The sequence below is a fragment of the Hemiscyllium ocellatum genome, chromosome 43 (assembly GCF_020745735.1).
Source record: "Hemiscyllium ocellatum isolate sHemOce1 chromosome 43, sHemOce1.pat.X.cur, whole genome shotgun sequence".
Lineage (NCBI taxonomy): Eukaryota > Metazoa > Chordata > Chondrichthyes > Orectolobiformes > Hemiscylliidae > Hemiscyllium > Hemiscyllium ocellatum.
Genome location: NC_083443.1, coordinates 29,690,110 through 29,704,732, shown reverse-complemented (window position 1 = coordinate 29,704,732; position 14,623 = coordinate 29,690,110). Strand labels below are relative to the sequence as shown.

Genomic DNA, 14,623 nt, shown 5'->3' with positions numbered 1-14,623 from the left:
CAGGTTCATAGCTCCTTGAAAGTGGAGTCGCAGGTAGATAGGATAGAGAAGAAGGCGTTTGGTATGCTTTCATTTATTGGTCAGAGTATTGAGTACAGGAGTTGGGAGGTCATGTTGAGACTGTATGGGACAGTGGTCAGGCCACTTTTGGAATATTGCGTGCAATTCTTGTCTCCTTCCTATCGGAAAGATGTTGTGAACCTTGAAAGGGTTCAGAAAAGATATACAAGGATATTGTCAGGTTGAAGGATTTGAGCTATAGGGAGAGACTGAACAGGCTGGGGCTATTTTCACTGGTGCGTCGGAGGCTGAGGGGTGACCTTATAGAGGTTTATAAAATTATGAAGGGCATGAATAGGATAATAGACAATAGGTGCAGGAGTAGGCCATTCTGCCTTTCGAACCTGCACCACCATTCAATATGATCATGGCTGATCATCCTTAATCAGTATCCTGTTCCTGCCTTATCTCCATAACTCTTGATTTCACTATCCTCGAGAGCTCTATCCAACTCTTTCTTAAATGAATCCAGAGACTGGGCCTCCACTGCCCTCTGGGGCAGAGCATTCCACACAGCCACCACTCTCTGAGTGAAGAAGTTTCTCTTCATCTCTGTCCTAAATGGTCTACCCCATATTTTTAAGCTGCGTCCTCTGGATCGGGACTCACCCATCAGCAGAAACATGTTTCCTGCCTCCAGAGTGTCCAATCCTTTAATAATCCTATATGTCTCAATCAGATCCCCTCTCAGTCTTCTAAACGCAAGGGTATACAAGCCCAGTCGCTCCAGTCTTTCAGTGTAAGGTAGTCCTGCCATTCCAGGAATTGACCTCATGAACCTACGCTGCACTCCCTCAATAGCCAGAATGTCTTTCCTCAAATTTGGAGACCAGAACTGCACACAATATTCCAGGTGTGGTCTCACTAGGGCCCTGTACAGCTGCAGAAGAACCTCTTTGCTTCTATACTCAATCCCTCTTGTTATGAAGGCCAGCATGCTATTAGCCTTCTTCACTACCTGCTGTACCTGCATGCTTACCTTCATTGACTGGTGTACAAGAACACCCAGATCTCTCTGTACTGCCCCTTTACCTAAATTGATTCCATTTAGGTAGTAATCTGCCTTCCTGTTCTTGCCACTAAAGTGGATAACCATACATTTATCCACATTAAACTGCATCTGCCATGCATCTGACCACTTACCTAACCTGTACAGGTCACCCTGTAATCTCCTAACATCCCTATCATATTTCACCCTGCCATCCAGCTTAGTATCATCAGCAAATTTGCTAATGTTATTGCTGATACCATCTTCTATATCATTAACATATATTATAAAAAGCTGCGGTCCCAGTACTGATCCTGCGGTACCCCACTGGTCACTGCCTGCCATTCCGAAATGGAGCCGTTTATCCCTACTCTTTGTTTCCTATCAGCCAACCAACTTTCAGTCCAAGTCAGTACTTTTCCTCCAATACCATGTGCCTTAATTTTGCTGACTAACCTCATATGTGGGACTTTATCAAAAGCTTTCTGAAAGTCCAGGTACACTACATCTACTGGATCTCCCTCATCCATCTTCAGAGTTACATCCTCAAAAATTTCCAGAAGATTAGTCAAGCATGATTTCCCCTTCATAACTCCATGCTGACTCTGACCTATCCTGTTACTACTATCCAGATGTGTCGTAATTTCATCCTTTATAATAGACTCCAGCATCTTTCCCACCACTGAGGTCAGACTAACTGGTCTATAATTTCCTGCTTTCTCTCTCGCACCTTTCTTAAAAAGTAGTACAACATTAGCCACCCTCCAATCTGCAGGAACTGATCCCGAATCTATCGAACTCTGGAAAATAATCACCAACGCATCCACGATTTCTCGAGCCACTTCCCTCAGTACCCTGGGATGTAGACCATCAGGCCCCAGGGATTTATCAACCTTCAGACCTAACAGCCTCTCCGACACCAATTCCTGGCAAATATAAATTCCCTTAAGTTCAGGTCCTTCAGCCACTGTTACCTCAGGGAGACTGCTTGTGTCTCCCCCAGTGAACACAAATCTGAAGTACCAATTCATTTCTTTGTTCCCCGTAATATATTCCCCTGTTTCTGTCTTCAAGGGCCCAATTTTAGTCTTAACCGTTTTTTTGCCTTTCACATACCTAAAAAAGCTTTTACTATCCTCCTTTATATTTTTGGCCAGTTTACCTTCGTACCTCATTTTTTCTCTGCGTATTTTCTTCTTAGCAATCCTCTGTTGTTCTTTAAAAGCTTTCCAGTCCTCTGTTTTCCCACTTACCTTTGCTATGTTATACTTTTTCTCTTTTAACTTTATATGTTTCTTAACTTCCCTCGTCAGCCACGGCCACCCATGTCTCCTCCTGGGATCTTTGTTCCTTTTTGGAATGAACTGATCCTGCAACTTTTGCATTATACACAGAAATATCTGCCATTGTTCCTCCGCTGTCATCCCTGCTAAGGTATTGCACCATTGAACTTTGGCCAGCTCCTCCCTCATAGCTCCATAGTTCCCTTTATTCAACAGAAATATTGCCACTTCCGATTGTACCCTCTCCCTCTCAAATTGTAGATTGAAGCTTATTGTATTATGGTCACTACTTCCCAATGGCTCCTTCACTTCGAGGTCCCTGATCAATTTTGGTTCGTTGCACAATACCAGATCCAGAATTGCCTTCCCCCTGGTAGGCTCCAGCACCAGCTGTTCTAAGAATCCATCTCAGAGGCACTCCACAAAGTCTCTTTCTTTGAGAATTGGATAGAGCTCTCAAAGATAGTGGAATACAGGGTTATGGAGATAAGGCAGGGAGCGGATACTGATTAGGAATGATCAGCCATGATCATATTGAATGGCGGTGCAGGCTCGAAGGGCTGAATGGCCTACTCCTGCACCTATTGTCTATTGTCTTTCTTGAGGTCCAATACCATCCTGATTCTCCCAGTCTACCTGCATGTTGAAATCTCCCATAACAACTGTAGTAACATCTTTGCGATAGGCCAATTTCAGCTCCTGATTCAACTTACATCCGACATCCAGACTACTGTTTGGGGGCCTGTAGATAACTCCCAAGAGGGTCTTTTTACCCTTAGTATTTCTCAGCTCTATCCACACTGACTCTACATCCCCTGATTCTAGGTCCCCCCGCGCAAGGGACTGAATATCATCCCTTACCAACATGGCCACCCCACCCCCTCTGCCCGTCAGTCTGTCCTTATGATAGCACGTGTAGCCTTGAATATTTATTTCCCAGGTCCTGTCCACTTGAAGCCACGTCTCAGTTATCCCCACAATATCATAATTGCCAATTTCCAAAAGAGCCTCTAGCTCATCCATCTTATTACTAATGCTTCATGCATTCATGTATAGTATTTTTAATTTGTTACTGCCCTCACCCTTCCCATCAACCCCTATTTCACTCAACCTTACAGCATGATCCCTTTTTGAGTTTTCTGCCTCATTGATACAGTTGTCTTTCTTGACTTCCCTTGTTCTAACTTTCCCTTCAATTTCCTTCTTAAACATCCAGTTTGTCCACTCTCCCCCGCTACTTAGTTTAAACATAGCTGTGTTGCAGTAGCAAACCTGCCTGCCAGAATGCTGGTCCCTAACCTATTAAGGTGCAAACCGTCTCTCTCGTAGAATTTATGCTTACCACAAAACATACCCCAGTGATCCAAGAATTTAAATCCTTGCTTCCTGCACCAGTTCCCCAGCCACACGTTCAAGTCCATTATCTCCCTGTTCCTGGCCTCACCAGCCCAAGGAACTAGAAGCAAACCGGAGATAACCACCCTGGACGTCCTGCTTTTCAGCCTTCTTCCTAGTTCTCCGAAGTCCCACTGTTCCTCCTCTTCTTCCCAACATCATTTGTGCCGACATGTACCCCCACCTCTGGCTCTTCACCTTCGTCGTTGAGGATTTCCCGCACTCTGTGATGTCTTTAACCCTGGAACCAGGAAGGCAACACACCATCCTTAAGTCCCGCCTGCTGCCACAAAACCCCAGTCAGTTTCTCTCACTATGGAGTCCCCTATTACCGTGGCTCTGTGCGATGTCCGACTCTTCCGCTCTGCCTCCACGCCAACTTTTGATTGACAGACCTGGCCGCCTCGCGGACTGGCAGCGTCATCTGTCTCTACTGTTTCCAAAAGATTCAACTTGTTCATTAAAAGCTTCCCAGTCCTCCGTTTTCCCAAAGTCTTTTCCCTGGAGTCGGGGAGTCCAAAACTAGAGCGCATAGGTTTAGGGTGAGAGGGGAAAGATATAGAAAAGACCTAAGGGGCGACTCTTTCACGCAGAGGGTGGTACGTGTATGGAATGAGCTGCCAGAGGAAGTGGTGGGGGCTGGTACAATTGCAACATTTAAGAGGCATTTGGATGGGTATATGAATAGGAAGGGTTTGGAGGGATATGGGCCGGGTTTCGGCAGGTGGGACTAGATTGGGTTGGGATAGCTGGTCGGCATGGACAGGTTGGACCAAAGGGTCTGTTTCCATGCTGTACATCTCTATGAGTCTATAACATGGATTCAAATCCCACCACAGCAGCTAATGAAACTTAAAAATTAATAAATTTGGATTGTAAAGTTTATCTCAGTAAATGCTGCCATAGAACTCATTATTAATTGTAAAAAAACTTGTTCACTGATGCCTTTTAGGGAGGGAAATCTGCCATCCTTACCCTTGTCTGGCCTACATGTGACTCCACACCCACAGTCATGTGTTTGATTGCCTTCCATAATGGTTGAGCAGGCCATGCAGTTCAAGGGCAATTAGGGATCAACAACAGGTGCAGGCCTTGTCAGAGACATCTACATCTCAATGAAAGAATAAAGAAAAGCGAGTCAACCTGCCAAAACAATTCTACCAACAAATTCCCACTTTGTGTTATTAATTTTGCTGATATAAAATTACATAGCATGAGGAAAACATGCTGGAGCAATCAGGAACAGACGTTATTCATCCCATGTACCTGGCTCTGCGAGAGGCTTGAGGTACACTTCAATATATTTCAAACATGGTGTCCCAGAATTCCCATGAAGGTGAGGGGTGAATATGCCACCCTTTGTGTTTCGGTGTATTCAGGAAAAAGGGAGTTATAAAGCAACAAGAAATTGCTGGAAAAACTCAGGCCTGGCAGCATCTCCCGATGGGAAAAACATGTTTAGGGACCCTTCTTCAGAACTAAGCTCTTCATTTCTGAAGAAGGTCATAGGAACAGAAACGTTAACTCTTGCTTTCTCTCCACAGATGATAAACAGGCCTGCTGAGTTTCTCCATCAATTTCTGTTGTTGCTTTATGCCAGCATCTACAGTTCTTTGGTATTTTTGTGTTTAGGATTTATATAGCATTGGCTAAGCTACTCTTGCAAGTATTGAATCCAGTCACCACATTTCAAAACGTGGAGTTCCTTGAGAGGGGATTCACTCAAATAGTTCCAGGATTTATTTGTGGGGGGAGGGGAGCGGAGTGTTTAGCTACAAAGTTAGAATGGAAAAGCTGGGATAGTTCTTTTTGAAGCAAAAGAAATCAAGGAGAGATTTGATCAGCATACAAACTTATGGGTTTGGCTAAGGTAGATAAAAACAAAGAGCTGTTCCCATTTGGTGATGATACAAAGATAAAGAGGCAGAGATTTTGGACAAGACATATGGGCAGCTGCTGGCATTTGAGCAAGAGCTTTCTCGATTTACATTAGATTACTTACAGGCCCTTCGGGCCAACAAGTCCACACTGACCCTCCGAAGAGCAACCCACCCAGACCCATTCCCCTACATTTACCTCTTCACCTAATACTACGGGCAATTAAGCGTGGCCAATTCACCTAACCTGCACATCTTTGGACTGTGGGAGGAAACCCACGCAGACACGGGGAGGATGTGCAACCTCCACACAGACAGTTGTCTGAGGCAGGAATTGAACCCGGGTCTCTGATGCTGTGAGGCAGCAGTGCTAACCACTGTGCCACCGTGCATATAATCTTGAACATTCCATCTTGTGGAAGTAGAGATTGTGTTAAACATCAAAACAGCTCATCAAAAACATCTAAATTGGATGGGCCCTCAATGGAAATAAACCAAGAATTATGGGGATAGAGTCGGGAGAATCAGGAGTTGGTATGGATTTGATGGGCAGAATGGCCTCTTTTCATGCCATGGTGACTCTTGACTTCATGAATACCTACCTACAAGACACTGGAACCAATACCTGGTCAATGGGTGAATCAGTAGACTGCCAACAATATGGCCTCAACACCTTAAGTTACAAATGCACTGCTGTGTCTTCTGTACTATCACTTGGTTAGTTTCCAGACATAGCCCTCAGCCACCACTCAGGGAGGCTTGGATTTGTTTCTTATTTGGTTAAAGCAGAGCCCTTTCAGAACAGCAGGTTCCTTTTCAAACGAAGTCTGGCACACATCCAATTTTCTCTTCAAAGCATGGTCAGGAGACAGAATGCAACTAGTTGGAAGATTGCAACATTTGGACAAATTATTCACTTTCCTTCTTTGGTAAAGGCTCACATGATCTACTTACATAGACACAGCATCATTAAGCTGCTGATCAGAAAGGAACTAGCGTAGTTCTAGCTGCTTATAAAATTGCACAATTGTGGGAAATATTTATCAAAAGAATAAGGCCCATAGGTAATTTTTAACTACTTTTGTTATACTTATTGCTTCCAGTCAGACCCAACTATTTACTTTCTCCCTACAATAGTTTCTCTTGCTTTTAATCTCACTCACATGGCCATTAAGCCTGAAGAACACTGTAAGAACAATGTCAAGAAAGTGCTGATAATGCAGAACTTATGGAACTGCATGAGTCATTGACAGCCCCTCACAAGACAAGGATGACTCTGTTCCACTCTCAGGGGGAGACCGTAGGTGGCTGTACAGACTGATACAGCTTCCACAGGCTGTTATACTAGAGGTAGGTGGGGTATCAGTGTGACAACACACTCCTTTTGCCCTGACTTTATTGCTCTCCACCCCCCCCCCCCCCCCCCTCATTAGGGGTGAGTGAAGTTCAGCTAGCAGGTGGAGAGCTGCTCAGTGACTGCATTTGCTTCCTGGTGACCATGTAGTGGAGCTGGCTGCTGTAGAAATTTTAAAATCATATTTCCGAACATACCTACTTGTGAAACAGGTGAGACGTGAACTTGGGTCAACGGTAGGGATACATCCAGTACACACTATGTATACGCTGCTGAGACCAATCACTGGTGAGGGAAAAAGGGGGCTGTGACAGATTGCCTTCACATCCCATCAGCTACAGTGTGGAGGCAGTGTTGATAGTCAGAAATTAGTTTCTAGGTCTTATTTGTTTAGCATATCTTCTTTGATTTGCTGTCTCCACTCAAAATACATAACCAACTGTTCGTAACTATCAAGAGAATCTACTTTCTCATCAGTCTAATTGACAGCTTTATTTCACAAGCTGCAATGGTATGGGGGAAGAGCTTTTGGTATGGGGAGAAAAGAAAAAGTCTAGACAAGGCAAGAAGCCAGTCAGTATACTGTAGTAACAGGCTCAGCAGAGAAGTTAAATTTGATTATTGCAGGACACCTGGCTAGTGCAGGGGACAGTAGAGCAAGTTAAGGATCACCAGCAAAATAAAACCCTCAGATCCTTGAGCACTAGGACCCAGCAGAACACCAACATGTAACACCAGCTGCCAGTCCTAGCTGATGCAATTCTTAATTTGAACCAAATGTCCACTGCCAGATTATGAAATATTTACTGCTAAAAGTTGAAAAAGTGATGGTTGAAGGTGCACTAACTGTCAACAGACCATTTCTGAGAAAGACTCATCTTAAACAAATTTTACAGACAGCAAGTCAAGAGAGGTTCTTTATTTTAAAAATGTGTACAAACCATAAATGAATTACACCAGTATCAAAAAAAGTTATTGAATGCAATTGAAGTCCTTATGATAGGCTGCCCGGCAGACCTGCTGTAGCCCAGGAAGGGGCATTAACTTGTGACCACACACACTAGCACCATGTTTGTATCTGAAGCCATCTGACTGATAAAGATAATCTCTGGACAGTACAGAACGAGTCCCATTCCAGGTTAACACTGCACTCTCCCTCAGGGAGAAGCAACTTGTGTACAAAGTTCGTATCCAGTAACTTTTGTCCCAGTTTGACTGTGCAGGTGAGGCCTGGTGAATGAATGAGTGACTGGAATCAGATATTCGCGGTCCAGGAGAGACTCTGGGCCGGCTGGTCTGTTTTGAGTTGGGTGTCCTCCTGCTGTTCCCCATCTGTCTCAGCATTCCTCGATGAAGAGGCCAGTGGAACTGTACAGCTTCCTCTTGATGATGGTGAAGTGGGGGCTGAGCCGGAGAGCCTGGCTGTAGCCCGGGGTGAACGAGGGGCCCGCACTCAGCAGGTCCTGGATCCGAGACCACAGGCCGGCCTCCAGCCTCAGCACCAGGGTCAGCTCGAAGGTCGGCGGCAGGCTGGCGTCCACCACGATGCGGTCCACGTCCTTGCAGCCGCCCGGCTCCTCGACGCGGAGGTGCAGCACCGCGCCCCGCAGTCCGCACGGCTCGCCCGCCGCCAGCCGCAGCAGCTCCTCGGCGACTTGCGCCGTCAGCCGGTCGGGGATGAGCAGCTTGAAGCAGCGGAGGGCGCCGCGCTTGGCATCGCTCAGGCTCTGCTCGATCAGCTGCATCACATCGGCGCACAGCAACTCCTCATAGGGATCATCAGTGAGGGAGTCACTGTCTGAATCCAAACTACCGTAATCTGCAGGGAGAGATGGGGAGGGGGTGAAAAACTATCACAACCAGGGCAAAGCTTACATTCAAATAATAGGGAACAAGTGGGATATTAACTTTCAACTTGATTTTGTTTGTAGTTTAAGAGTAGTGAAAGCGATTAAACTTCAGGTAAAGTGAGCAATCACCGTGCACATTTGCTATAGAAGTTTCATAATGCACCCTTATTCCCCGAATATCTTTAGTCTGGTGTTAATTTGATTTTTATTCCCTCTGTATAGGACACTAATTTAAAGGCATGTTAGGACATGTAGCCCTGTACATTTACAGATCTGAAGTTAGCAGCAGACAGCTCTCCTAGCATGGAATAAGGGGGCATTAAAGAGTAAGAATTCATGCATTTAATACAATCAAGCCAAAGATTACAACAATGGGGGGATAAATATAAAGTTAATGCTAAATAAGTCAAACTCAAGCAGTAGGGAAGGACATTTAACTTTTTGTTTTAAGATAGGAGATTAGGAGAATGAAATTAAGACTTAAAAGAAAAGCCAATATTAAGAAAAAAAGACAATGTCAGAATAACACGACTGTTCAAGAGAGAGGGTGGGTGTGAAGATTTAGGAAAACCCGAAGACATTTAAAAAAAAGGGAGAAAATAAAAAGTGATGTGCACTCACCACTGTCCGTGTCCAGTGCGGGCTGGCCCTCAGCCGCTTTAGGAGGGAGTGGGGCCGCTGTCGGAGGTGGGGAGCCGGAGGTCAGGTCGGCGATCCTCTGCAGAAGCTTGCTCCAAGACGAGGAGGACGGAGTGGGAAACGGCAGTGGGGCCGGAGGGGCTATTGCACGGCCGTGACACATTGTCTCTCTCACACACGGTAGGAGGAGAAGCCGAGACGGAGGGGGGAAAGGTAAAAGAAGGAGGCGTACGCTGCCCGGTACCGTGGAGGGGAAGAAACCTCTCAAAGACCCAGACTGCAGGTGACCTTTAATACTCAAACACCTACAGCCGGCTCCGAGCTGCGGAGTGCATCTAAAAACCGCAGGCTCGGCCTTATATAGGGACGGAGCCTAGCCCCGCCCCCTAAGCCGTGGCCCCGCCCCCTCCCCATATAGGGTGTGGAATTGATACAAGGAGTCGGTGATTCCGCCAATCAGAGCACGCCGCACGTTCCTCACGTTCCATTACCATGTAACTATTTCTCCCCCCAATCCGCGCCTGCGCATTGCAGCCTCCCTCTGTCCCTGGGACAGTTTGTTCTGGAACACAACAGTACAGCACATGGGGCTGAGGGGGAGCTCTCAGAAAGCATCTGCAAAACAACAACAACTATAGCACAGCAGCACAAAGTGTTTTTTTTGGGTTAACTTTTCAATTATTGCTTTGCCCTGCTGCTACAGATGCTCACCGAGTGTCCGCAGTGGTTTCTCTGATGTCACATTTCTAATATCTTGCAGGTTTTCCGTGCCTGTTTGTTTAAAATTTCCATAATCTTCCAGATCTTTCCATATCTGTCTGTTTCACATATCCAGGATCTTGCATGTTTTCCCTGTCGCTTCAGAATTCCAGAATCTTCCAGCCTTTCTGTATTTTTGTTTCAGATTTTCAGCATATTCCATGCTTTTCCATGTCTGTCGTTTTTTTATATTTCCAGTACCTCCAGCCTTTTTTTTTGTTTCACACTTCCAGCATCTTCCAGGTTTTCTATTTAATTTTTTTGTGTCAGATTTCCAGCCTCCTGTTTTGTCCCTGCGTTTATGACTTTTCAGATTCCCAGCGTGTTGAAGTTAGGATTCCTTTGTTTCAGATTCCCAGTTTAGTTGCGGTTGTTTTCTGTTCGATGTGTGCGTGTCTTTAGTTTCATCTCGCATTGTTTTTTTTCTCGTCTCTGTTGCAGTTTGTTCTGGGCTGCGAGCCAACAGCAGATCGGACAGTTTGTGTGAAGAGTGGGGGGGGGGGCTGGGGGGTGCATAAGAGTGTCTGGCGTGGCGCCAGCGAGGGAGGGCTGTGTGCTCGGGCACGTTATTAATCTGTCCAGCTCAGTACAGTGTGCATTCCCTGGAGGGAATTACAGAAACCTTCGCAACATAATCTGCATGGTAATGTCAAAATGATGCGAAGCAGATGTGCAAGAACTATGGAGTTGTGGGAGGGAGGTGAGATGGGAAAATGTTGATATGCCATTTTTCGGAGTTGGCATTTTCTTTCTCCACTTAAAAGGCAAAATGTAGCCCTGCTACCCCCCCCCCCCCCCCCGTTCTAACAGGATTTGCAACTGAACTGCAGTTTCCATTGATAATTCAGAAACGCTGCACGTCGTTATCAGTGCGTTATCAAATCGCTCTGAAGCATGTCTAAGCTTTTGTTGTGGTGACTGATGTGAAAGAGCAATTGGGATGGGAGGAGGCAGAGAAGCCAGACATTTTGCCACAGCATAAATGTTACCAAGAGGAATGAAATCAATGACCAGTTAGGTGTGTTTTTGTTGGAGCTGGTTCAGGATGGATGTGACCAAAAATAAACGCTTTGCTCTCCCAGTGTAGCCAAAGGACATTTTAACGTCTGCTGGAGCCAGATTGAACCTCGGTTTGTAAACTGGGCAACAATAGCATGCAACTATGTGCCACATTTTAAAATAGAAAAATAGCCCTGGGTACTTCGTGGAGGCGGAGTCAAGCCCTTGCAGACGTACAGGCATGGAAGGAAATTAACAGACATGATAATAATCATAGAGAAGAGACTTAAAGCAAATTGCCAAGCATCAGCTATGTTTCACTGAATAGTACTCTTGATTGTGGGTTATAAGATCATAGGTTTGATTCTACCCTAGAGTCACAAACATAAAGATGTAGCTGAATATTCCAAGGTTTTAGGGAGTGCTGCACCGACAGGAATGTATTGATGTATTGTGAAAATTAAGACCCTCTCTTCTGACTCCTAGTTTGAGATTGTGTATAGCATTGACGGGTGTAATCTCAGAGAAAGAAGTCTCCCATTTAAAGCAGAGGTGATAGGAACTTTTTTTCTCTCTGAGAGAGTGGTGATTCAGGAATTCTTTACCAGCAAGAACTGCCAAGGCTGGTCAATAAGTATAGCAAGTCAGGCAGCATCCAAGGAACAGGAGATTCGACATTTCGGGCATAAGCCCTTCTTCAGGAATGAGGCTCATTCCTGAAGAAGGGTTTATGCCCGAAATGTCGAATCTCCTGTTCCTTGGATGCTGCCTGACCTGCTGCGCTTTTCCAACAACACATTTTCAGCTCTGATCTCCAGCATCTGCAGACCTCACGTTCTCCTCCCTGGTCAATAAGTATACACCAGGCTGAGTTATGTTATGGAGATGCCGGTGTTGGACTGGGGTAGGCAAAGTTAAAAATCAGGTAGGAGAAACTGATCTCTACAGATGCTGGAGATCAGAGTCAAAAAGTGTGCTGCTGGAAAGTTGCAGCCAGCCAGGCAGCACCCGAGCAGCAGCAGAGTCGACGTTTCGAGCATCAGCTCTTCATCAGGAATGTGTTGAAGCCCTAATGCTCAAAATGTTGACTCTCCTGCTCCTCAGATGCTGCCCAACTGGCTGTGCTTTTCCAGCACCACACTTTTTCACACAGGTAAACATCACAGAACATGACTTGGAAAGGGTGGACGCTAGGAAATTGTTTCCGTTAGGCGAGGAGACTAGGACCCGTGGACACAGCCTTAGAATTAGAGGGGGTCAATTCAGAACAGAAATGCGGAGATATTTCTTCAGCCAGAGAGTGGTGGGCCTGGGGAATTCATTGCCGCAGAGTGCAGTGGAGGCCGGGACGCTAAATGTCTTCAAGGCAGAGATTGATAAATTCTTGATGTCTCAAGGAATTAAAGGCTTCGGGGAGAATGCGGGTAAGTGGGAGTTGACATGCCCATCAGCCATAATTGAATGGTGGAGTGGACTTGATGGGCCGAATGGCTTACTTCCACTCCTATGTCTTATGGTCTAATAACAGGTTGTAGTCCAACAGGTTTATTTAGAAGTACAAACTTTCAGAGCCCTGCTCCTTTATCAGGTAGCTAGTGGGGCAGGATCAGAGGACAGAATCTATAGTAAAAGGTCAAGTGTCATACAACTGAAGTGATGTATTGAACAAACCTAGATTGCTGTTAAGTCTTTAATCACTTTTGTTATAGACTAGGCCAGACCCTTCAAAACATTTTTAAGCAGGTAGCCCAGACTGTAACTTTGCTATTTGTTTTAGGTAAGTATATGGTGGTTATTTCTACAGTAAATTAGCTGGTTCAACTGTCAAGTTTTAAACAAACAAAATTTATGTACAAAATTATGGAATGAAACACGAAGAACAGAAAACCGAATACCCGATCACACGGATGATCCCTGGAATGGTAGGCCTAACATATGATGATCCGCTGAGGATCCTGGGATTGTATTCATTAGAGTTTAGAAGGTTGAGGGGAGATCTATTAGGAATTTACAAAATAATGTACGGCTTAGAAAGGGTGGACACTGGAAAGTTGTTTCCATTAGGCAGGGAGATTAGGACCCATGGGCACAGCCTTAAAATTAGAGGGGATCAATTTAGAATGGAAATGAGGAGACATTTCTTCAGCCAGAGAATGGTAGGCCTGTGGAATGCATTGCTACAGAGCGCAGTGGAGGCCGGGACATTGGGAGTCTTCATGGCAGAGATTGATAAATTCTTGATCTCGCAAGGAATTAAGGGCTATGGGGAGAGTGCAGGTAAATGGAATTGAAAAGCCGATCAGCCATGATTAAATGGCGGAGTGGACTGAATAGGCCGAATGGCCTTACTTCCACTCCTATATCTTATGGTCTTATGTTTTATGGTTGAACGTATCCTTCCCAAAACCAACTTTATGGTGTTGTTCCAAAAATACTTGCAACAGTCCCAATACACACATCCCTGAGCACAAAGAGTAAAAGTGACACAGACAGCTTACAGTTTGCAAAGTTAGAGAGAGAGAACTCAGCCTCCTGTTTCACACATCCCCTGCTGCAACTGAACTCACTAAAGTTCTGAACTGAAATATAAAAAAATTCTAATCTAAACGAAGGTTAGCTACTCAGCTAGCTGGCCTCTCCATTTTGATTAGAGCGTTTTTTTTAAGACATGAAAGTCTTAGGCTGGAGGTACTATCTGTTAGGGTAAACAAAAGGCTCCAATAAACCAGTCAAACTTCAGATATGATGAAACCTTGGGTCAATAGAACTTCTCTGAAAAAAACTCAAGGGCATAGTAATCTTGTAAAAAGAACCAGTATTGTGACACTTATAACAGGGATGCAGGTTTCGATTCATTAATATGTAAATCCCAGAATTTCTTTCAAGTCGTAATCCCAGAGTCACAGTCACAGAGATAACTTAAGGTTTTATATAAAAAAGGTGACAGCTCCGACAATGCATTGAAGGTGTGAGGTTTGTGTCTGTATCCCAATCTCGAATCAGACTGGATCTGTTTCCCAAGTAGGAATTTATAAAATGTCACAAGGACTGACTGTCTACATGATTTAGAGATGCCGGTGTTGGACTGGGGTGTGCAAAGTTAAAAATCACACAACACCAGGTTATAGTCCAACAGGTTTAATTGGAAGCACACTAACTTTCGGAGCGACGCTCCTTCATCAGGTGATTGTGATGAAGGAGCGTTGCTCCGAAAGCCAGTGTGCTTCCAATTAAACCTGTTGGACTATAACCTGGTGTTGTGTGATTTTTAACTTTGACTGCCTACAGAGTGCATGCTTTTTGAACAAAATAGAATGTATCTGCAAGTGCAAATTTACGCCATAAACGTTATGTGTGTGTGTATGCGCGAAGGAGAGAGAGAGTGGGTGTGGGTTTGTGTGCGTGCATTGTGCATTGAG

The 14,623-nt window shown here is 45.0% G+C and overlaps 1 protein-coding gene across 1 annotated transcript; it reads right to left on the bottom strand.

Annotated features, from left to right (window-relative positions):
• Window positions 1–7,861: 7,861 nt before the first annotated feature.
• ddit4 (DNA-damage-inducible transcript 4) lies at window positions 7,862–9,793 on the bottom strand. Its single transcript, XM_060854295.1, has 2 exons — window positions 9,429–9,793; window positions 7,862–8,776 (listed from the first exon to the last, which is right to left on the bottom strand). Exons 1-2 carry the CDS (start codon window positions 9,607–9,609, stop codon window positions 8,295–8,297), a joined length of 663 nt encoding a protein of 220 aa, XP_060710278.1. The 5' UTR covers window positions 9,610–9,793; the 3' UTR covers window positions 7,862–8,294.
• Between the last annotated feature and the right edge of the window lie 4,830 nt (window positions 9,794–14,623).

Excerpts from the sequence above, each read along its gene's own strand:
- ddit4 (XM_060854295.1), bottom strand. The coding sequence starts at position 9,609 with ATGTGTCACGGCCGTGCAATAGCCCCTCCGGCCCCACTGCCGTTTCCC. Across the intron at positions 8,777-9,428 it reads CGCACTGGACACGGACAGTG|ATTACGGTAGTTTGGATTCA; the intron begins GTGAGTGCACAT and ends CTCTCCCTGCAG.